The 24521-nt window shown below is 39.8% G+C and overlaps 1 protein-coding gene across 3 annotated transcripts; it reads right to left on the bottom strand.

The window, feature by feature from the left end:
- On the bottom strand, positions 280–19563 carry RAB4A (RAB4A, member RAS oncogene family). 3 transcript variants are annotated; one of them, XM_021390983.1, is made up of 9 exons: positions 19406–19563; positions 13364–13387; positions 10874–10954; positions 10244–10358; positions 9263–9325; positions 7326–7480; positions 6304–6399; positions 3750–3910; positions 280–2400 (listed from the first exon to the last, which is right to left on the bottom strand). In XM_021390983.1, the coding sequence occupies exons 1-8, from the start codon at positions 19434–19436 to the stop codon at positions 3795–3797; spliced, it is 681 nt and encodes a 226-aa protein (XP_021246658.1). In that variant the 5' UTR covers positions 19437–19563; the 3' UTR covers positions 280–2400; positions 3750–3794. The 3 variants fall into 3 exon arrangements, with proteins under 3 accessions (XP_021246658.1, XP_021246659.1, XP_021246660.1); XM_021390984.1 differs by lacking the exon at positions 13364–13387; XM_021390985.1 differs by lacking the exons at positions 10244–10358; positions 13364–13387 and having other exon boundaries at positions 19406–19438.

The following is a 24521-nucleotide window of genomic DNA, read 5'->3' as shown; positions in this document are numbered from 1 at the left end:
CAAGCATTTCCGTAATGATTTGGTGTTTCAGAACTGACACGTTCCCCTTCACTCCACCATCCTCCAGAACTCTGGCTAAAATGCAACGCATCACAGTTGAACAGCAGGCCATCTGGACTGGCAGAGGAGCTAACTGCATCCAGCCTCTACTTCAGGGGACTGCTGTTGGTAACTGCATCCAGTTCTGGAGTAGCATAAGGCAAATTAAGTTGTTACGGCTGACAGGTAAGGTTTATTTGGAGTTTTCTTTTATGTTTTTGTAAATGCAGAATAAAGATGCTCAAAAAAACAAAGGTTTTAATTTTATGAAGAGAATACACCTTAGGAAGAATTATTAGTTATGCAACAAATCTAAATCCTAGATAAAACAGAAGACAAAGCAGAGAGCTGTAACAAGCCTTTGGACTCTAGAGTCTTTTCAAAACTAACCCTAGGCTCTTTCAGTACACAGTAAATTTAATTCTTCTGTATTTTTATTTCAGAGATGGCCAAGGTGTATAGTTTCGAGATAAACATCCATTTGAACCAAAAATGTCGGGACAGAACTATTTTTTTCTACACAATTCTAATTCCATGAAGGATGAAATATGTCCTCTCTGTAGCGTTCTTGGTTCGCTCATGTGCTTTAACTGCCCTCTGAATCACAGCAACAGTTCAGCTTCTTGATTTAGTTTTTAAAACATGCATTTGACAAGTGTCCCTTAAATAAAAAATACTCATATATAGAAAATAAAGCACGTTCGTCCTTGGAATTTCCACACTGTGTTCTGATGAGATGAACTATTTTCTGTGTTCATTTACACTTCCAAAAAGACATCCAGTTTCCAGTAATACAAGTAACTAAGTAAAAACACAACTAGTGATTCCTATCAATGCAACTGAAATATCATTTCCCTCCTGTCAATAGTTTGAGTTCAGATACCTCCAGAAACACTTTCTGCAGCTCCTTATCTGGCAACACAAAAGCCACATCTCTTACCTGATCAGTCGTCATGACATCATAAAAATGATACGTACTACTCGTGGTTCTGTCCACCCTCTAAGCCCTCTGCCAGTCTCTTCTGTCTCCAGCTGAGCTATGACAACAGGATTCCTAACCCCTTGCCCCATACTCCCAGCCATATAAAGAAGGCAGCAGGGAAGCACGAATTGTTTTTTAACATACAAAAGTCAGCACTAAGGCTGAAGTTTCCCCTGATGAGTTTCACGGGAAGAACGAACTACATCAGCAGCATTTATTTTGTTCTTCCTTCATATGAGTCTCCTGGAAGCAATGTTGACAGTGTTACATACCATGTTTTCCCAATAAGTTCAAAGGTAGGGCTCCAGCAAGATGGACTCTTCAATTCCTGATTTTGAAGTCTAACTTTACCATCCAAGTTCTTAATTGTACTTTATAAATGTTGAAGAACAAGATATCAGTATTCTAAATCTCATGCATTCGGGATACTTTAGAAGAACCCACCTGGGTTCAGTTTGTACCTTACAAGGTATGCTTCAGCAGAAATCTTTTTTTCCACAGGTGATTGCTTAGTTAGCAATAAGAAGTTAATGGACCTCCGACTGTGAGAGGTTTCCATAAGCCCATGCCCCAACAGTAGAATTACAAAACACACAGAAGATGCGCAGTTCTGTTCACATATACAGATTATCTTCATGACACCAGTGCTATACAAAACATCAGAACAGAGAGAACAAAAATTCCAAAATCCACATCAGTTGACAGCCATTTGAGAGATTTAAAGTATGATTCCCTAAACTTCTACAGTCTGATAAAAGAGTTTCAAAAGGTGATATATAAGAATTGTGATAAGACAGGTGAACTTCAATAAAAATGACTTTTCCAACTTGATGTATTACAAAAACTAAGCATGGGTCTAACCTCATGATGAGAACCAATCATGTAAACACCTTGTCAGAATGTGGCCAACTAAATGGGGAGAAGAAAAACAGCCATCCCTCACCGACACCGCCAGTGGTTTTATAATTCATGGCATAAATATCAACTATTATGCAACAAACATGACAAAGCCTACTTCCGTTAACTTTTAGTTTCTATGATAAAAAAATAAAATATTAAACTGTTGTAGTGCAATGTTCTATCATCATATATATATCATGCTTTGTAAATTTACCGTTACATTATTTACAGCATATAGTAACGCTTTCAACTAAAGGTGAAATAAAAAATAGGTAATGGAAAATGTTTACATACAGGTATCACTTTAACACTGTCCACTGAGTTAGCAGGTTTGTGCCACGTGAACGTTCCTGCTTCATACTACATGGTGCACCTTTCTGTCAGCACTGGTCTGCTTTGTCTGTATACAGCGCAAAGATGGTTTTCTAAACTGCACAGCTTTCAAGCTTTGTTTCTTCAAACACCATTTGCATGGACAGCTGAAAAATAAACAAGAACTCCACTGTTTATTTACATCTGATCAATCTAGAAACTCAATTGCTGAAATAAAAAAAAAATCAATAAACGTTCACAGCTGTAGAGCCATATATAATAGGACTAAATGAAAGCCCTTTTTTAGCACTGTCTTAGTTGAAGAAAGGTATTGTATGGGGAAAAAAAAGAGGGAGGAAAGCAGTTGAAGGATTCTTGTGCATTATTTAAAATTCTGAGCTTTAATTGGGAGCTAAGCTCCTGGAACAAAGAACAAAATATGAGAACATATAATTGAATGCTGCTTTATTTAACACTCTGTAAAGCTTCTGCTGGCAGTTTGAATAATGTTGGTGCACACTGCCCAAACTGATAAAAATACAGGAAAAAAAGATGTAGTAACTGTACTTCCAGTAATAGTTTCATTTGATATTGCTGCCCTCAAGTGAGAGAAGGCTGAATGATGTTAGAATAACTACACAGCAATTTCTTAATTAACTTCCATAGTGACTGAGGAGGGGGAAAGGTTGTCCTAACAGCCACATACCTGCTACAGAGTAAGATAATATCCCAAATACTGAAATGTATCTGAGAACTATTGTTTACAAGAAAGGCTAGAACCAAGAAGCTCTTCTTGGGACCAGGTTTTACAACTTTCAGCCCTCTTCCCCCATTATGCTGAAGCAAGGAACAGATTATTCCTTTCCTCTGTTCAGCATCTTCAGGACACTACACCTACTCCGACTGCAACATCCCAAGAAGAAATGCTGTAGATAACAACACTGCTTAAGCAGCAAATACTGCTGTTCTCCAGTTGATATTGCTGCTCAAGGTAGACAGGAATCAGAATCACTCTGAGCTGGTTTTAGGTGGGGAAAAAAAAAGTCAGTGGAAGTTTGAAATCCACTATTATTTTTCATTTTCTAGTCTCAATCTTTAAACTTCGTATTTTCAGAAAATACTATAATAGTTTTGGACAAAATAGTGCCCCATACATGTTGTAAATTCTTATTTCTAGTAATATTTGTTTCTTATACTATGGAAATGATCCACTTCTTCTACAGTGCATTAGGTAACTATTTGAACTAGAATGCATTTCGGATATACAGAATTCTAAAGTATTATCATAATATTACTCAGTAAAAATCAATCAGTACTTCAGCAGGAGCACTATTTGTGCTTTGGTGGACAGACAGTAGAAGTGCAAAAACAAACAAAAAAGAAATTAATTCTACTGTACGCTTTTTCACTAGATTCCATGGCACTTTTCAGGCTATGAAAAAGCCAAGCACTCGATACAGCACATTTCTTAAATATGGTAACTTACAAAACTCGCCAAGATGTTTTGTAATCTTACCTTCTGTATCTAAAGTGAGTATTTGGGATTTTGTGTTTTGCTTCTTTAGCACCCACATTCTTGAGCACTTTGTGCTTGTGCTCTTCGTGGTGATCTCAGCTGTCTCAAAGCAGCATCTCCATACTGAATACCCGAGCCCATTCTTTCTGGATCTAATTCTCCTGAAGAGAAACAAAATGGTCACCGGAGATAGATCACTTACAAATAATACATTCCAATTTAAACGACAATTTCAGATACAAGCATATAATGACATTCTGCTTGGGTTACGGAGAGATCTATTGCAATTCTGTTTATTTTTAGGCAACTCCAAAAGTGTACCATTTTATCCTGTAGTTTCAGCTGTGGGTCCTTAATTATAATGACAAAGCAGCTCATCTCTGAGCTAGGCTGCAAAGGCAAGTGTTTTTGCACTAACTACTTCTTCAAAAAGAAGTGCCTAAAACATGTTCTGCAAACACTGTTTCATGGGAAGAGACACACACTTTCAGACACTAACGTGTCTGAAAGAAGAACTGTAAAGACAGCAAGCCAAACAAAAAGGCATCAATCTGACAGTAGGATTCCACAGAGCACTGCCAAAGAGGAAACAGCCTCAGCCTTCCCTACTTCTGCTGTCCATTGCTGTAACTGGTTTACTCCACAGCCTGTGCTTTCAGAAATGTTCTAATAGATCCATGGTGAACTGGCCAAGATCAGAAACACTTAGTTTAAAAAAATATCCCTGAATAATTCAGATCACTTCTTCAGGTTCACTGCATAGATCTATTCCCTCTGTGAGTCAGGAGACGACAACAGGTTGAGCAAACCAGCTGACAGCTTGAGGGTAGGGCCACTATTCAGAAAATACCTTGGGCAAGCTAGACGAGCAGGACAGCGGAAATCTTGTGAAATTCAACAACTACACATGCAGAGCCTTTTATCTGTGACAGAACAAGCCTGAGCACTGGTATGGGCTGGGAACCAACTAGTAAGGTAGCAGCTCTGCAAAGAAAGAACCGGGGATCCTAACAGACCAACTGACCAGGAAACATAGCATGCACTTGTGACAAAGGGTAAATAATGCAACTTACAGCATGAGCGTGACCAGCAGGTTGACAGAAGTGATTATTTTGCTCTACCTGACACTTACAAAGCCACATGGAATCATCCAGAACATCTAGAACCCTGCGTTCAGTTTTGCATTCCCCAGTAACAAAGGATGAACTGGAGAGAGTCCAGGAAAAAGCTGCTGTGACAGCTGCAGGCTGAAGCTCAGCATGTTCAAAAAGAAGCTAAGGGAGCTGCGTTTGTTTAGCCTGGAGGAGAGAAGGCTAAGAGGGAATCTATATGCAGGATTGCACGATCTTAGGGGTGTAAAGACTAGAACCAGACTGCGCTCAGAAATACACAATAAAAGGAGAAGAGGTAAGAGACACAGCCTGCACAAGGGGAATTCCTGAACATGCATGAGGGAAATGAAAATTTTGCTGTGCACTTCGGTCAGCACTGAGACCATTGTCCAAAGGGGATATGGAACCTCCAGTCTCAGAGCATCTCACAGTGTGCCTTGATACGCTCTGGGCAACCTGCTTTCACTTTGAAGCTGAGTCTAAAACAGGAGGCTGGAACAGAGACCTCCAGAGGTCTTCTCCAGACTCAGCTGTTTCATGATTCAGTGCATGAGTGCTGACACAAGGGACAGAACAAGCAGCTTACAGAAAGCTAATGCCTAACGCCTCTTTATCCTGTATTTCCAAAACTGATATCATGACTAACTAGCCATACACTGCTTTTTGGTGGTGGTGGTGATTTTGCTTTCCTTTTTTTATTTTGTTGTGTTTTTTATTATTTATTTGTTTTGCTTAAAATGAAGGAGGTTGTTTGGCATTGATTTGATGCAATAATGAGGAAATTCCTATGAAAATATTGTACTATTTTCACATTTTTTTTTGTTTGGCATTCAAAATGAGTAAGATATCAAACAAACAGAAAATGAGAGAAAAATCAGAATAACAGATTAGCTCTAGTGACAGCTAACACACTGAGAGTGTTTCTGATAGAAGCTTGCCCACTTCCATTGAGAAGCTTCTGGCATACTTCTAGATCTGCAGAAAGAAAAATGGCTTCAACTGAGGCCAGGAAGGTCGCTTCTGAGAAACACAGTTGCTAGGAAACATCCCTGGTATTTTGTGTTAAGTGTTCAAATTCTCTCGACCATACTGCCTGCAATATATGAGAAGCAGAAATAAAAGTTATGCCTTTATACCAAGTTTTTCTTCTGTGTTGCTAAAACTGTCTGATGTCAGGCTCCGTGTTTGCATGCGCATAATCCACTGAACACGCAATCTACACACTGAGCTCACTCTTAAGGTAAATACTGTACATCCACAATCCACCTCTCTCCCCTTTTTAGGTATACGGATCTTATTTGAACATTCATTCCTATTAAATCATATGGCTGTAAAACAAATGGGTTATATTACCACAACCAGATAGCTTTAGATGCTGATACTTAAACACATACATAAAGTTTCTAGGAAAAAAGGTTCAAGTAATATTAATTTCTGTTTACCTGATTCAATTTTATTGAGTATTTTTCTTGCACACTGTACAAAGGCCTCTTCAACATTTTCCCCTGTTAGTGCACTTGTTTCCAAGAACATCAGCTCTGCATTTGACACCAGAAAAAACAATCTCAAAGCAAGCCTGGAATATCTGACACAGTAATTCAAACATGAAAATTAAGAGGAACATTTTTTTTCTTAGACTTGATGAGAGCTATCCTCCAGTAGTGTGGTCCTGAAACAGTTATTTTATGAAGGCAAAACGAGACACATAAAAACTTCCTCTAAAACTTATAGAAATCTAAAAATTAAGAATCTAGACACAATAACCTGGGCTGCATATGCAAAATAGCACATGAAAATGAAGTGCTTCATATAATTTCCTGTTAACAGAAAACTATGTGCAAGAGGAAAGCCAGCAACAACAGTAAAATACATGGTAGAAGGGACTTTACAATCAATTTACAAAACTGAAAACAGACTTTCCTGGCAGCAGGACTACAGCGGAGAAGCTCAGACTGGCTTTAGCTGACACAGAAATACGCCTCCAAAGACTGAACATTTTGGATACTACAGATCAGTCCTTTGGACCCACGCCATATATCGAACTTTGTTTACCACGAATCAAATGTACCGCTCTCAACTGCAGCCAACCCCATCCAATCTTGTCTACAACCTAGAAAACCTGCAAGATGCTGAAAACCAGGAAACCTTACTCCATATTTTCTTTCCGGCTCCTTGGTTGCAAGGTAACAACAGAAGTCATATCACATACTCTAAGGAATATGTCACCACACAGAAGATACTCTAAGTAGCAGCAATGACTGAAAAAAATCACTGGTAGTGGGACTTAAATAGTACATGCAGTTCTTATTACAGGCACTGTACTCTTTCTCTGCCTGACGTCTCTCTCAGAAAAGAGAATAGGTACAGCAGACCATCAAAGTATTCCCTAGCAGCACAAAAAATAAACTGTTTTAAGCACTAAACATCTTTCAGCATTAGATGTGAAGATTCTGCAACTACTTACCATTTTCTTGTGCGAACCGGGATGCTTCTAGAAAGGTTACTTCACGATCTGCATCAAGATCCTTTTTGTTTCCACACAGTATTATCACAATATTTTGACTTGCTAACATTCTTGCATCCGTCAACCAATTAGTGAGCGCATTGTAGGTTTCTCGGCTGCGACGAAAGAACCCATATTAGAAAACACTCATTTCTAGGAAGCAGATCACTGAACTGAAAGTCTTGAAGGCCAATCTACATTACTGGCAAGCCACACGTTTGTACTAGTCAGGCAAGTCACCTACACACCTCAATTACACCAGCAGTGAACTGAGGAGAGTATCAAGTTCCTTCAAGAAACTAGAAGTGTGAAGTTCTTAAAAAGCAAAAGCAAATCAATCACAATCAAGCCCAGTCAATTTCTTTTCAGCAGCCTCTCTCTCTGAAGTCAAGAAACACACTACGCTGTCTGCTGCCGGAGCCTACAGAAAGCAGTGCCTCTCAGCTTACTTCTCACAGTGTTTGTGAATGTTCTGCTCCATTGCCTTAATTCCTTTCATTAGATAGTCATTCTGATTAATAAATTATCATCCAGACACCAGGTCCCATGAGCTGGAACACATGAGATCCCAGCTGCAGATCCAAAGCTCTTTGAAAGTGAGGTCTCTTCTGAAGCTTCACTGAGATGTTTTGGAGCGGCAATCCCAGATGAAAGAGGAGCAGACAATCAAACACACGTACAGCTCATGATGCATTAGGCTACTTGCAGCCTTTGAGAAGTAGTCGTTCACTTCTTATTAATGCAAAAAACCAACAGGTTGGAAATAGTAAAAATAACAAAATACTCTTTATTGTGTTAATGTGAAAAGCTAAAATTTGAAGTACTAATCTAGTTCCAGCCTTCTGTGCTGGAAATGTAGGGGTAGCAATGAGTTATTAATATGGAATTCAGTAATAAAGTTCCGGATGGTATTACAAGAATTAACTACGGGCCACATTTGTTTTAAGACCAACAAGATCACAGGCATTTATTCTGCTCACATTGTCAGTCATTATAGGGGTGGGCAGAGCTAAAGCCATCAAGAAAACTGACTGACAAATGAGCCCAGCTCACCTTAAGCACAAAATACTGATTTTGAAGAGTGCTCAAGGGACAACAGTACAACAGTGCACTCACAGGAAAAAAAGGGATACATCCAGCGAGTCATCATTAACCAACATGAAACTTATCTGACAAGCATTAGTCTACCATGGCTGGAAAAAAATGCAGAAGTGCGCAATGGTAAGGTATTCTATTGCCTGCCTATAACATTAAAGAAAAAAACTGCAACAAACAAACAGAGATTAATAGATTTTTGGGCTATAGATAAGGAACACACAGGTAAAGCTAGCTTCTCAAGAGGATGGCCTGTTACACCAACACACTAATAAGCAGTTTCCACAGAAGCATACTACCTTGGTTAAGAGCGGCTTAATTCTGCTCTAAATTTCTGCTGCATACCATCAGCGGCAGATTAGTTGAAGGATATGAAACTGAGAAGCACAGATCAGGTCAGAGGTTTGTTTGCAGCTTTAGAAAACCATGAATGCAAAATGTATTTCAAGAACATACTAACAATACATGCATGGTGATCTTTTCTCAGTTTATTTAGTTTCCAGCAGCCGCTGCTTATAGACTTCCTGAGCCACTGGCTGCACATAGTGCAGCATGATTACATCTACTGGTGGGCCAGTTCCTACATATTTGTTTGACCCTCTGAGCCTGTGTACATTAATAGCTTTCATAATACCTCATGTAAGCAAGTTCCAAGGCTTGGATACGCACTAAAAGAATAATACTTTTTATATTTCTTTTCTTCCTGTCTATTCTGTTAGAGGATTAGACAGCTAGGAGGGAATCTCGTTATTCATTAATTGCATCTGACAGTCAATAAACCAACGAGGGGCTAGTTCTCTTACCTGGTTATATCATAGACAAGTAAAGCACCTGCAGCACCTCTGTAGTAACTTCTTGTTACAGACCTGAAATACAATTGTCAGATACACATTTTTGTTGTATATTTTGTTTAAAGTCTATTAAAAAAAAGGAAGTAATTTTAATCACAATAAGCTACGCAGCAGCAAAAAACTTATAACTAGGCTTCTGACAGATGATAAGTTTTCAATGAACGTAGTCATACAATGACTTCTAAAGTCTATTCCAACCCATGTCCTGCTGAAGGTACATATAAAAGATGGCCTGACACAGAACTGGGAGCTGATGGTGGTAACCATGGCATGAAAGCTGAGCAATTAACTTACGTTTCATCTTCCAACAGTGAGTAAAGGGTGAGTGAAGTAAATGCCACTGAACAACTTAAGACTCCTTAAAAAGGAGGCAAAGAACACAAAGCATTCTTTAAAAGGTAGAGGATGAAAAAAAAAAAGAAAAGAAAAGACTGCTACATATGGAGAAGTTTGACCAGTCTTAAAAAGAAAAGGATCAGACAGATTATAAAAAGCAACTGGAGAAAAGAGCCTGCATGTCTGTAAATGCATTCAACTTAAAGGAACACCGCTTGCATGAGCCTCTAGAACAAGCTCCTCACAATTTCAGGGTCTCCAGTCTGTTGGCTAGATACATCTTACTACGCATCACTGCCTGGCTTTGCTTGATAGAGGACAAGTACCCAGACTGCAGTCCATTCCCCAGACCTTTACCACTGCACTCACCTTCGTTAACCATTGGTAGCTCTCTACACTCTGTAAACAAGCCAAGCAGACCCCCCCAAACCAATAAAAAACCTGTGAGAGATCATGTTTGATGGTGAATATACTCAAACACAACTTCTTTACCAAATCTGATATATGCCTGCTTTTAAGCAGGAATAAATAATACCCAACATCCAAAGTAATTATTTAACAAGAAAAATCATCTAATAAAATGGCTGAAAAGGGTACCTGAATCTCTCTTGTCCTGCTGTATCCCATATCTGCAATTTCACATATTTACCACCAACATTTATGATCTTCGAACCAAATTCCACTCCTATTGTATGATTTGAGTCATCTTTAACTAAAGAAAAAAAATAACTTATTTGGAGAATATTTGGGGTGAATAAGTAGTTTTCATGAATCCAGTTTAGGTATGATAAAAACTTGTCAGGGTTCAAATTACAAACTACTTCCTGAACAAAATCAGCGCCGCTATTGCCACCATGCAAAAAAAAAAAAAAAAAAAAGCATTTCTTACAAGTTTTGAACATCCCACTGAATTAAAAATTATTACTAGAATGACCTGCCTTAATCAAATTATTACCTGTTCCCACTAAGGAATGGAAAGGCAACATTTTCTTCAACTTTGTTTTCTAATATTGCAGTTCAGTTTAAAATAGAAGGAAAGGCAATGCACAAAATGCCAATCTTTCCCATGAATATGCAAAATATGTTTCCTTTTTTTGAAGCTAAGACACTACCACACAGATTCTCAGCAGTATGTTTCTTGATTACCCATCATAATCTCAGAGCTGCTGCTCAAGAGAATTACAGTCTGGCTGAGGAAGAACTCTTGCGGCACTTACATATACTTACATTTCTTTTCAATAAATTGGTGTAGTAAACAGGATTTCCCAGTTCCAGCATTTCCTATGACCAAGAACTTAAACAGGAAATCTGAAGATTAAAAACAAAAAAAAATTTGCTAACTTTTAGTGACGTTAGAAAAAGAGAGCTAAGAACGTTACTTGTTTATGGAGATACAAGAATGACAACAGGAGATGAAAACAATGGAATCAGAAGGCATCTGGTTGACTTTTCTACCAGCAACCTGTTTCATGGGTAAATAAGCTATAAGCTACAGTCAGTTCAAATGCCCAATATAATAACATCAACTCAAACAAACCTCAACAGACCTTCCGATACTTGTAGAACGTGTTTTCTACAGATTTACAGGCAAGAAATAATTTTTATCCTGAGATCACTGCTTTTGTGGTTCTTCCATACAGCAAATTAAGGTTCTGGCACTTCACCTACTTACGTGCCATTTACACAAGCCTTCATTTAGTAATGCAACTACTCAAAAACTCTTTTGTCTTGTTACCTATACCGCTTTGAAACCACCTTTCCAGTTTTGCTAAAGACTGAAGAAAGCTTCCCTGTCTTATCACTCTCAAACATTTGCATTGATAAACTACGATAAGAAGGTTTACAATTACTTTCCCAACTATTTATTTTTCCACCAACGGCATTCTTTTTAGTCATCTTTACAACTTTATTGCTCAATTTCTGTAAACATTGTAGGTCTCCAGAAGACATCAGATAAGCATGCTATGAAAAGGATTAAGCTTGCAATACAAACAAAAATAAAAATCTGGCATTAATTTCATTAACACTCTTCAAAGCTCTCAAATGTGTTACAGTGAATACCAGCCCAGGGGACGGCAGAATAAAAATAAGAATATACCAAGTAAGTCAAAGCACTGATACATTACTCCACCAGAATTTTGTTTGAACCTTTGGCTCTATAGGTTGAATTTAACATGCGCAAAGAAGTCTGCCTGATCATTCTCTGTCATGCGGGAATTACAGAATCACAGAATGGTTTGGGTTGGAAAGAACATTTAAGATCATCTATTTCCAAACCCCCTGCTATAGGCAGGGACACCTCTCGCTAGACCAGGTTGCTCAAGATTCTACGAACGTTTAAATAAATAAAAAGAAGAATATCTTATATTCTTATTCATGGTAAGCCATTTCCCACTGTTGAAAATTCATTAGCAAAACTGAGGGCTAGGAATCCTAAGAATGTCCGACACACTTTGTTTTCTCTTTTGTCCTCCAAATGTTATTATTTTTAAAAGGAAGTATTATTTTACACATCACCTTTACACAATTCTTTTGTTTCAAATATCGTAACAGACTTTGGAATGGACTCTATTCGGAAGGAAGAGATTGCCTTTTTTCCCCACTCACAAATATAACCATTTACGCTCTCTAGACATTCTGTTCCAAACTCCTCTCATTCTTCACGCCCCCACCCAGCCGTTCGTGCTTTCTAGACCAAGAAAAGAGATTCTGGTTCAGGTTGTGAAATATTGTCTATTATCTCCCATAAGGAAAGCCCCTTTATGTCATTTCAACTGCAAAACACACTGAAGCTCAGAATACTTCACACTTCAAACTATCAAATCTTCACTGTTAGCATGAAATGATCGTAAATCATAAATAACCCCTAAGTGTTTGGTTAAGAAAAAAATCCTCTCTGAAAGTTCCTCTTTTTATGGACCAAACAGCACTGGTGAGCTACTCTGTGCACCTTTCCATATATTGAAGCCAATGTGGGTGTGTGTAATCTCACTGGTTTTATCACTTTCAAAGAGTTCCTCAAAAAGCAAAGTGTTCTGAGACATCTGCAACTAAAATACTTTGTGTCTTGTCTCCGCAGTTTTTCCAAAAATAAATTTGAAACCCAGTTGAAACTGGTTCTCCTACGTGTTTGGTAAATGCTCCTTGCCAGAATTCCTTGCCAAAAACAACTAAAAAAAAAAATCAAATCTACCTTTCGTTTTTTTCCATGGACTACTCATACAATCGACAGTAGTTGAACAGCTACCATCAAACTAAAACAGGAGACAAATCACATCAAAACTCTATTCCTACTCTAATTTCTCTGTCATTTTAGGCCTGGGTTGTTAAATGTGGTTGAATAAAGGCATATTTTACAACCCACCAATCCATGGTGAGCAGCACATTTAACAAGCTGTTCCATTCTGTGCAGCCAGGCTGCCGGCCAGAGAGAAATTCTGAGACAATGGTGTCACTGTCAGGGACTGACAGGGAACAGACTGAGAACAGCAGTGTGTTTTTCCTGAGGTGCTTTAATTTGAGGTGCTTCATATTTTGCTCTGAGGGCGAGAGTGATACTGGAGATTTCATATTAATTTCTTTAAATTGATACCATAACAGCACTTTACAGATAGACTCCTAATTCCTATCAAGATTCTACCGCGCCAGACAACTTTTACTGGGAATCTTTTCTATGGATAAATCATTTGGATAGATGATTATTCATTATCTGCTTACCTGGTAGGCAAAAAATGCTTCCATCTGCCAAAAAAAACAAACAAGTTTTCTAAGGTGAAACTTGAAACTGCAGTTCCATACAGTAACCACGTGAATTGTAAGGAAGTCTGTTTTAGTCACCCATAGAATGAAAGCACCCAAAGTTTCTATTAAAAATGAAAGTCTTTTTGCATTGGAGAAAGCAGCAATCTTTCAGAACATGCAAACCTCATAGAGTAAGGAAAGTAACACTTTGCAGTCACGTTCACAAGTGTTGTTCTATCACTTGAAATGACTTTACATAAATTATTTAAAAGAACAAAAGGCTCTCAATTAAGCCTATGTTAATAGTTTATCCAGAAGCACCGGATAACACATTTCAGGAAACGTGGAATACCTTGTACATTTAATCATCAGGAAAGAAAGACAGGAAAAGGCATTTGTCAACACTGAAAGTCACAAGTATCCATATTTATTGAGTTGATGTGCTGGGCTACAAACCTAGAAATGCTCTCAACAAAGAAATGTAACAGGTAAGAAGAGAGAGAATAGTTTTTCAGTTTACTATTCCAGAATTTATTTCTTATGGTATTATTTTGCATGATAATGGCAACCATTATTGGTAACATTTTTATAGCTTCCTCATCGTTTGATTCAGGGCAAGAAACATCTTCTCTTTCAACTGTATGGACGCCTCTAAAAATTTAGCATGGCTCAGAAATGCAGAAACTGAATGAGACAGGCTGAAAGAAGTCATGTGCCCAAACTGTAGCACTATTCTGTACTCAGGAAAAGCTTCCATACATTGATTCTTTGCAATTTCACTGAATGCAACTCATATGTTAGTGTCCGTACTACTGCTTAGTTGTTCTAGTTTTTCTTTTTGAGTTCCTCTCCCAGAGGAGTTAAACTCACTTCATAGTTTTTGGATTTTTTCCCCCCCCACAACTGACAAAGAAGCTCTGAGCTGCAACATTCCACTTAGCCACCAAGGCTGTCACCCTAGAGAAGTTTTTCTTATGAGCTCTGCTGTTCCGCCTTCGTCGAGAAGCTGAAAAGGAACATCATTCCAATGTTAAAAATGTTTGCTATCATTCTGGCTACTAAAAAGATCTGGAGAAGTTCAAGTACTTTGCCTGTAAATAATGTCTTTATTATACAGAAAGGATTTAGAATGAAAATTAAACTCTACTCCAAAAGGAAAAAGGGCTACAAGACATGCACTAGAGAAAGCATAAAGAGATTAAAGATAGCACAGCACGACTGTTGAAGAAAATAAGACACCATTAAGAATCCATTTACTGCTTTCTGTAAGCTACATGCATCACCCGGTCCCACACTGGATAGGGGTTACATGGAGCAAAGCAGTGGGACCAATCCCTGCTTTTCACCTGTGCTAGGGAACAATCAGTAAAACCGTGGCTCCACCCCAAAGAGGCACCAGCAGCTGAACCCCTGCGTGCAGGGGGAGGAGAGGGCTGAGGGAAGGAGAAGGGAGACAATCGTGGGCTTTGACTCAACTGCCATGGTAGATCAAAACCAGATGGTTGGTGTGGAAACCATCCCAAGGACATCCAACCTCCTCCTTTGACTGAAATCTATTCCAGCAGAGGGAAAAATTAAACATCTTCTGAACTACTGCTGCTCAGTCTTCAATATGTAACATGAATTAAATTGTTTTCTGTATTCTTGTTAATACAGAAGGGGAAAAAAAAAAAGGCCAAGTTATATCCTCTTTCATAGATCAGTCTTCTACCAACTCCTCGATGGAGAGTACAACATACATTCATTAATGCCGACCCTTTGGAAACTTTCTCATTTGTGTCATTAGAAACAAAAACAACTTTCCTGGTAGTTAGATCTCTTATTTTGTAGAAGTCTCCATAAGGGAAGAGAGTGCTCTGAAGCAATCCTATTGGCATACCTGCTTCTAAGTGAGAGAAGTATCGGCTATCTCTCTGTTTACTCCTTTCTCTAGCAATAGCAATTAAGATGATAAACAGGTAGAACAGATAAACTTGGCTCTACTCCAATCTGCATAAAGACTGCTTAGAAGGAGGAAGCTTTGCTTCCTGATGAACAAAAAAGCCATGCCCTCTAGGCAATTAACTCTGAAATAAGCTGAAGACCAAGGCGATAAATGAAAATCCATTTGCTAAGTATACATAGGGAGCAGGGAAGGTGGGACTGGGAGAAAAGCACGAATCAAATTATCTAGACCAAGAAGAAATACATTTAAGTATACAGACAAAATACATTTGAGTATACAGAAAGCTAACACATTCTGACAGTAACAGATTGACAGACTCAAGATCAGACCGGTAGTAGTAGATATTCAAGGAGAAAACAGATGAAGTAGGAACTGAAGAGATTTGAGTGAAATCTACCATTTTCTCAATGGTAGTGCAATCTTCTAGCCTTGTACCATTTAAAACCCAAAGGTCGTTTTGCATTTATCTGTTAAGGGTAAGCCATTTTAAAATCAGTCTATATTTATCATAATGTGAAAATGCATGCATTTTGCACTGGGAAGCAAGATAAACTCCGCACGCGTTCCATAGTAACTATCTATCTACAGAGGTTTCTGTATCACAGAAAACATGAGTTATTCACTGGAAAACTAAGAGATTTGTTTCCACTGTTACAAGATGCATGTTTTAGAATGACCCTCCTCTCCCAAAACCAGCAGTAAAATGTTCTTTCTAAACACAGTCTCAAAATTCATTGAGTTTTCCTTATAATTACTTCGGGTGGTTGTTTTTTTTTTTTTCCTTTTTCAGTATTCTTTAAGGGAAAGAAATCAACTATGTTGGATTGTTCCACTGTAGTTGTACTACAGTAGTAGAAGTCCCAGCCTGTTCCAGTTACACCCCAGCTGAGTACCTGTCAGACTCACATTACCACTCCAAACAGAGCTGAAAGCTTAAGGAGGATGGAAAAGTACACACTGAAGGACAACATCCAAAACACTATTTCTATTAATTATTCATTTTTTTAATAATATTGCTTCCCAGAGCAAAGTAAGTCATCACACTCCCATACTAACAACAGACAAGAAAGAGTACTATTTTGGTGATACATTTGCAGTGATCATTGGACATTTGTATGATGAAACCATGACTTTGGAGTACAGACTTTTTTTTTCCCCCCAGTAAAATTAAGTAAATTTCTAACAGTAGTGTGATGCAGCCATAACAATATGAACAACAGAAGCACTGTTTTTCATATCAGTCCATTTCACAATCTGCTGTAGAACCCGGCACTGAAGTTCCACAGGTCTCCAGCTCTTGATGCTCCACCAGTAGCAATGTCAAGCAAGCAAAATACTGCAGATAAAATTAAACTCATACTCATACCTAGTTCTGTTAGAACTTTTCATTCCGCATTGCTACAAATATTATAGTTGGTGGGCAATGGGTTCACTGCCTTATTTCCAAGCCTTGTTTCCATCCACCCCCCACCTTACTGGAGAACAGGTGTATACTCAAAGACCATTCATAAATGTGGGGATACTCCAAGCAGCCTGGAAAACATCAAGCCCAAAGCCTCAGAAAAAGATTAATCAAATAGAAATTGTGAAATTCAACTCATGAAGAAATTTTTTTTTTTTTAAAGGCAACTAGTAACAGTAAGAGAAAGGAGAAGCACCCTTAATTGTGGGATTGTCATTTCAACTGCAGGTAGTTCACAAAATTGCTATTAAACAGGAAGCCTTGTAAGGATCTTCCAGAAAGAACAGAACTGAGCAAAGTTTTCAAATCAAAGCTGAGAGTAAAGCAACATAATTGGTTATGGTAAAGCAGTTTTATTCAGCAGAAAAATATTTCTTAGAAAAAAGAAATAACCCCCACCCCTAACATTAGGAATTCCCAAGTAATTCTGAGGAAGCCTAAAGGCTTGCCAAATATTTCTAATACCCAAACGTATCTTGAAAAGGAAGAGGTCGCCTCAGTAAGTTTCTTCTAAATAACTTTCGGAAGAATACAGTCTACAGTCTGAAAAATACAAAGCCAAAACATTTACTTAGATTCTTCTAATTATGATAAAGTGCTATGTATAGCAATTCTGCAGTTAACAAGAGAGAAAAGAAATACAACATCTACATGTAGCTAGCATTGACAGCTAGCAAACAGGCTGCAATCTCCCAGAATTTTGAATAGACAATTATTGCACAGTCCTCAAAATAATGGCACCCCAATCAAAACCGTTAAAACTGATACCGACCCTTAGCTGAGCCATGGCAGCTAGCCATTAAAAGTTTCTAGTCTTCTTAATGTAAGAATGAAGGCAATTTGAACTGCGTTGTTTTATGCAAATGTGTTTTATCTTTCCATCATTTGCGTCTATGAAATCATGAGTGAAATCACAAAGAAGGGAGATGGAGATAAACATCACACTGCTCCAGCAGAAGAGCTAAGGTTATCAAATAAAACTGACTATCAAGCAGAACTCAAAAAACAAGGAGAAAGCCTTTCACAGAACAGATCACTTACATGGGGAACTCCCTGCCAAACAATGCCATGAACACAAATTTGCATTCAAGAAAAGATTGGGTGAGTTCGATGAAGAAAAAGTCACTGAGGGTTTCTCAAGAGAAATTATAGTTGGATCTGGGAACTATTAAGACTAAAATACTCTGAGGCTGAAGAACATTAGGGAAAGCATTCCATATGGAATTCCATATCCTCTTTCCAAGGCACCAACAGGACACTGTAAAATTAGACACTGGTTACTCCTATGGTCAGAGATAGCATAGTCATTGTTAACATTTATGTCATGCCATAACTTCATTTATATTCTTCCATCTACTTTAAATCTTGACAGTCATGTACCCTAGCTCATAATTTCTATAGCTTAATTGTGTACAAAAAGAACAAACATTGCAACTCAGAAGAAAAATACACCAAACAAAAAATGAACAAAAGGAACAATCCACAACAATTGCAAAACTTCAGTGTTAAGGCCATAGTTTCTAAGACACCAAACCAATCAGAAAGTATCAACAGTTAGTGGGCTTACAATTACTGTTTTGCATCACTGGAACAAAGCAAAAAAATGTCTGAAGCATACTTGTTTAAGACGCGATCATCTATATGATGATACAGTAGCAAGCAGGCTAAAGAAGAGCACTGTTAAAATACTTTCCACCTTCTCTGGCTGCTGATCCATTTGATTGCTTTGGAGACCACCAATTCTATCATGAGCACAGCAGAACTGATGCCAGATCTTGATCATGTGAGTTCAGACTATGAAAAGTTGGTTCAAACTCTTACCAAGATCTACAAGGCACACCTATAGTCCAGCTTATACCCGCAAAGTTTGCATGTTTCAAGCATGGAAAAAAGAAGCAGGGTCTTGATGCTTACACTTCAAGGGTTGCCCCATGCTCTTGCCTCATTTTGCCCTAAAGTTCTGTGCATTTGCTGTACACTGAAGCACTGACCACTGCGTGAAACAACACCTCAGCCACTGATGGAAACTGAAAGGAAACAGGCTTGCACAGCAGAAACGATCAGTTAACCAACTGATAAGAACTGCTGGCAACACCAGCCTCTCTCACAGCCAGCAGAGGTGCTGCGCCTAACTGTGCTGCAACTATGAAGCTATCTGTTACCAGGACTGTGCTCTCCCAACAAAGACACGCACGTCCAAGTTGGAACTGCTGCTGAGGATGGAGAAGAAGACGAAGGAACACACCCACCACACCGCGTTCGAGGCTGATCTCACCCACCCTAGTGCCCTGGCAGAGGAGCTCTGCAGCCGTTCCGTGTGAGAGCGCTGGCGTTCTGCAAGATGTCACCGACTGTGCTACGCAAAGGGGCGAAAAGCCAAGGCGATCCAAGCGCGCACAGCCGGTTCGAGCAAAGTTAGGGCAGAGAGGCACGCAGGCTACCGGCCAACACCAGCCTTGCCCACCTACCGAACCCCCGCTTTACCCCGAGCCTCCTCCTCGGGGCTGCTGCTCCCCTGACGGGGGCCGGGCGCCTGCTCTGCGCAGGGCCGCACCCGCTGCCCCCCGCTCCCCGTCACGGTCCGTTCGCACAGCCCCACCCCGGCTCCTACCGTAGGTCTCGGACATGGCAGCCTGCGACATTTCGCGAGTAGCAAACCTCCCTCTCTCGCTCCGCTCCCGCGCCGTGCCCGGGAAGGGAGCCGCCGGGCAGAAACTCCCAACCCCGCAGCAGCGAGCTCACACCCCCCTCCACCTCACCGCCGCCCCACCTCACCTCGCCCCGCCCCTGGCCCCGGCCTCCACGGCCGCCACTGCGCACGCGCGCCCCACTCCCGCCCCTCGGGTCGGCGCAGGCGCAGTGAGCTCGTTGTGTTCTCACGCCGAAAGGAGGCTCGTCTTTGCGGTGTGTTCTGTAGCGCTGCCGCCTGAGGCGCCTCATCTCCATGGGGCAGCGCGGGCTGCTGAGGAGAGCAATTCCCTTCCTCTCAAGTGTCTCACAGCACTCCTCGACAAGGCCCTGAGACTCCAGGCTGCGCTCCGTTGTGCTCCTCTTTCTGCAGTCTTCCCTCCCATTCCCTTACATCTCCTCCCTGGCATTCTAACTTCCCACTCCTCGTGCCTCATTATTGCTTCCTGGTCTTTAAAGAAACAGAGCTCAGGCCATGAAGCTTGGCCTAGCAGCACTGAATTCCTGACGGTTATTGTTTCCACAAAAAAAAAAAAAAAAAAAAAAGTGGAACAAAAACAAGGGGGTTTCACAAAAACATGGGGATATCAGTCAAAAAAAAAAAAAAAAAAAAGTATTCAAAGTGCCAACAGCAACAGAAAAACAAAAAAAAAAAACCAACAAAGCTTGGTTAACCCAGAAATAGACAGATTTTGCCAGATTCCTGAAACATGTTGTGTTACATCAGTAAGAGAACACAGAGATCTTGCCATCTTGCACTGTACATACAGTACTCTAGGCTAAATGACAAATTAGTTTTAAGCTTGGCTATATGGAAGTAATGTTTGATAAATATCACACTCCTCTGCCTCCAGCCACTCTCAGTTAGCTAACATGCACATACCGATAAAATACATTGAAAGTGTAAAGCCTTCTATAAGTATCCTGTTAGTAATATTGAAGAAAAAGATGGGTGTTGGAAGAATGGTAAAGGAAATATGGAGTTGCTGGTGGAGTCTCTGTCCCTGGAGGTGTCCAAGAACTGTGTAGATGTGGCAGAAGATGAAATCGAAAACAAAATTCACAAATAATGAGTGCTTGTACTAGGTTGGAGAATACATCTGAGGGATTTAACTGTATGTTAATAAAAATACTAGTTCTGAGTAATCAAAAAATAAATAGCTAGAACTGACCTCACAGGTGTCCATCTCTAGTGTAAGAATGAAGAAAGCCAAAAGCCAAATGTTTAATTTGTCTTCTGGCTCATGTAAAGACAGATACAGCATGTCAAATTTGTCTGCAGATCAGACATTTAAACACTATAATTTGTTCCCCAAATTAGTTTCACCATAATTATTGTGCCTATAATTGGTTGTGGTTGTAAAATTGCTGCCCAAAAGACCACGTTGATGTTTCTTTAAAAATGATAATCTGATTTTTTAGAGTTTTTACTAACCAAAGTACCAGAATATTAGTGTCTGATACCCTAGAAATAGAAGAGGGCCACAAGATCTCCTCAGATGCAGACTCAGGATGGAGGATTCTGCAAAAGCTCTTTCCTCCAAATGAAAACAACCTGACCTCTGGGACTTGGCAGATAAGGAACTGGCTTTTAATGCCTTAGCATTGCAACTGTGCATATCCTTTTCCCTTTTGCAGGGAAACAAAATTCAATCTGAAGCTGAACCATATTTTGATTCACCTTCACAGAGTGCTCAGTCATCCAACGTTCATCCTGTGAAGTGGGCCTGCGGGATCCTGTTGCCATGGCTCCGGAGACATGTGTAGATGTGGCAGTTAGGGACATGGTTTAGTGATCATGATGGAGACAGACTGACGATAGGACCTGATAATCTTAGAGGTATTTTCTTAATGGTTATAGGATTCTGTTAGATGTGAGAGTGATGGGACATGTCCTAGTTTAGTCTGAAGGTGGCACTACAAGGCCATCTGTGAAAGGCACTGCGGTAATATGATGCTTTATATATGTTTTCTTGATCAGTTATGATTGCATGGCATGCAGTCCCACATGAGAGGTTCAGGCAAAGTCAGGAATAAAGTGTTCTCCTTGCTTTCCTGCCCTTTGTGTGATGGATATGGAAAGCAACCCAGTGTATGTGGAAGCTGCAGGCTTTAGATAGATTTGAAGTGGTAATGAATTTGGCTCCAACAAACCAAGTGAAATATGGAGACAGGTGATTGATTCTCTGAGACACCTCAGAGATTTACATGTACTTGGTGTCACTGGCCAGCTGACTTCATCTGAAAACAACTGACATCATCTGAATACTGTCATCTTCAACTTCCACTGAAGCTGCCCTCAACCTATGAATGTGGTTGTCAATTAATGTAATGGCAGTTATTCATGGAAATTTATGGGCTAAATGTTTCTAAAGTCACAAGCTAGTTCCTCAGCTGTTAGCCTGGAGTGGATGGAGATGGTGAAGAAGGTGATGCTTCAGGTGCTGTAATTGAACTCCTTTTTTGTGGCCCAAGGTGAACTGTCCCAAGACCAAATGTGATACCCTCAAGCTATACTGCTGAACTGGCAACTGGTGAAGGCCAGAGTCCAGCATGTTGTGTGCTAGCGACCTTTTGTTCCTTTTCATCATGCTGTCTTCACCAGTGGTAGGGAGAAGGCAGCCACACTATGCAGTTTAAGGAAACTCAGGATTCCTGAACAATCACCAGGAGCTGGGATAAGCTCATTTTTAGACAAATCCATACTATAATTCAGAAGCACAAATTTGCTCTAATGTGAGACGGAGTACTGTTTCTTTTTATCTTGCAGAACCTTATATAACATTTTTACAGGTTTTGTTTGGAGAAACATGCTAATGGATTTTAAAGTAGATCAGAACATAGGCCACGGATTTCGAAAACACTGATTTAATTTTGCAAGAACCATGTAAATAGAGTGATGAGGCCTAAACACTTATTTCAGGAGAGAATGAAGATAACTGAAGTTTGGGACTTTATAGAATTATATTACACATTTACATTGTCTAGAACACACAGTTTGTGTGAAACTCACTGTGTTTTATTAAGTTAGCCTCATGGTGTCACTGATTAACTGCTCTGCTGGTGAAATACAGTGGCAATGGGACGTAGTAGGCTGCATTTGTTCACTTTTACTGTCACATACTTGAAATAGAAGGTTTGTTAACAGGTTATTCAGAAAGACTAGAGACCACAGAGCTGTTCCTCCTCTTGAGCCCAAAGTGGTTCTCTGCTCTGGAGAACTCACATCGCAGTGGATATATTACTCATTTGGGTCCTGCTTCTCGAGTGAATATCCTCAAACATGCAAAATACTGGTCTTGATTCGATTCTACCACTTCAGATGCCTGAATGCATCATGGGGAAGCATTGAGGCTGACTTTGCACATGGGTATCATCTGCCATCTGCATGGTTCACCTGGATGGCTCATCAGGCCTAGGTCAGTGTGAGCTGCACAACTGAGGAAGAATTTGCTGTGTCATGCCCCATGTTTCAGATAACCAAGCAGTGGATCCATGAACTCATGCTCCCAAGGCACTTGTCTCCCATACTGCTGAATCAAGGACCTATCAAAAATGTACCATGATACCCATGCCTGCTGCAGCTGTGCAGCTGATCCATAGCCCACAGAGATGCTCCTATGTCCCTTCTTCAGATGCAGTGTAAGCACACACCAGATATCCGGGCACCATTCATCATCAGTGCAGAATTAGAGAGTGCCTCAGCATCTTCATGAGCCACCTGAGGACTAAGTAGATCACCTTCTGTCCATTGGTTCTGTCACAGATGTTTGGAAAAACTAAATTTTGAGTACCTGAAGGCGTATTTTATTATGCTAAACTTCCTCTCTGAGCTGTTACATACCTTTAAACATGCAGTCTGCGGTGACTACCTTGCCTCTGAAATTTGCTTTCTATTGATAATCCAAAAGATCAGTGAAGCTCCCAATTTATGTTTATTCTGTTGCGTACACATGTGGCTGAGGGGACACAAACTGGTAGCTCTGAGCTGTGCTCAATGAAAAATATCCCTGACCAGCGAGAGTCCTCTGCTCATCAGGTGCTAGAGTTTTCAGCTGCAGTGTTGCTGCAATTAGTTGCAATTGCATTCAGCTTTTTCCTAATATTGCTGTCCCTCTGAATGTGGTGGCATTGTGTGGTCACAAAGCTGAGTAAGTAAAGAGGCCAAAGAAGGGCACACTGCATGTCTGTCGTGGCAGAAAGGACATCACAGCAGTAAGAGGAGAAGAAAGCTGCGCATGGGGGAATGTCTTCAGGGCTAAGATCTTGCTATGGCTTTGCATGAGCCTGGAAATGTGATCTGTGCCAAGATGTTTTGAGAACACGGGTCTGCAGTGCACCGTTAAGCCTTTAGCCACTAATGATGTGCTACATTTTCCTGAAGCCACAGAATATGTCTGCCTTAAAAGCCAAAAGACTAGCATTTTTCAACTTGTGAAACATTTCACGACAGAAAAGCTCTTAGTAAGTTATTACCTCTTTGGAATACTTTTTTTTCCCAAAACCTCAAAAAATTCAAAACATCTAAGGTCTAAGGTAGATTTTTGTAGACTTTTTTTTTTTTTTTTACTTTAACATGCATTCACTTTGCAGTTTTCTGAGAAGGAGGTGGCTGTGCTGCCTCACATGGATGTTCTACAATGAAGGCTGGATGTTCTCTGTAGTTCATAGGCAGATCCAGCCAGCTGGTAAGCTGCTTGCAAGGTCCTATCCTGAGGATACGTGGATTTAAGGTCATGTACCTTTTGCTAAGCAGTGAAGCTGCATGTGCAGATTTTTGAAAACAAATATAAAGTAAAAAATGTCTGCAGTAATAAACTTAAGAATCAAGTCAATCACATCTTTTTATTTTTACCTACAAACACAAATACAGACATAAGTCTTTTCACTTCACAGGCAGTTGATGAAGAGTGTCTGAATGAAGAATCTGAGCCTAAATATAACAATATCTATGCAGCAAATTACTGATTCTCAATTCCCAAAATGCAATTCTATCTCTGGCCATGCACATCATTTTTCATGGCTGTCTTCTTGCCTGT

Source organism: Numida meleagris, chromosome 3, assembly GCF_002078875.1.
Source record: "Numida meleagris isolate 19003 breed g44 Domestic line chromosome 3, NumMel1.0, whole genome shotgun sequence".
Lineage (NCBI taxonomy): Eukaryota > Metazoa > Chordata > Aves > Galliformes > Numididae > Numida > Numida meleagris.
This window is presented reverse-complemented; position numbering and strand designations above follow the sequence as displayed.

Bases quoted from the DNA above. Each gene is read 5' to 3' on its own strand.
- RAB4A (XM_021390983.1), bottom strand. From the start codon at position 19,436: ATGTCGCAGGCTGCCATGTCCGAGACCTACG. The intron at 13,388-19,405 runs GTAGGAGCCGGG...TTTTTTTGGCAG, and splicing joins TGCCATGTCCGAGACCTACG to ATGGAAGCATTTTTTGCCTA. The intron at 7,481-9,262 runs GTAAGAGAACTA...CTTTCGTCGCAG, and splicing joins CTTGTCTATGATATAACCAG to CCGAGAAACCTACAATGCGC.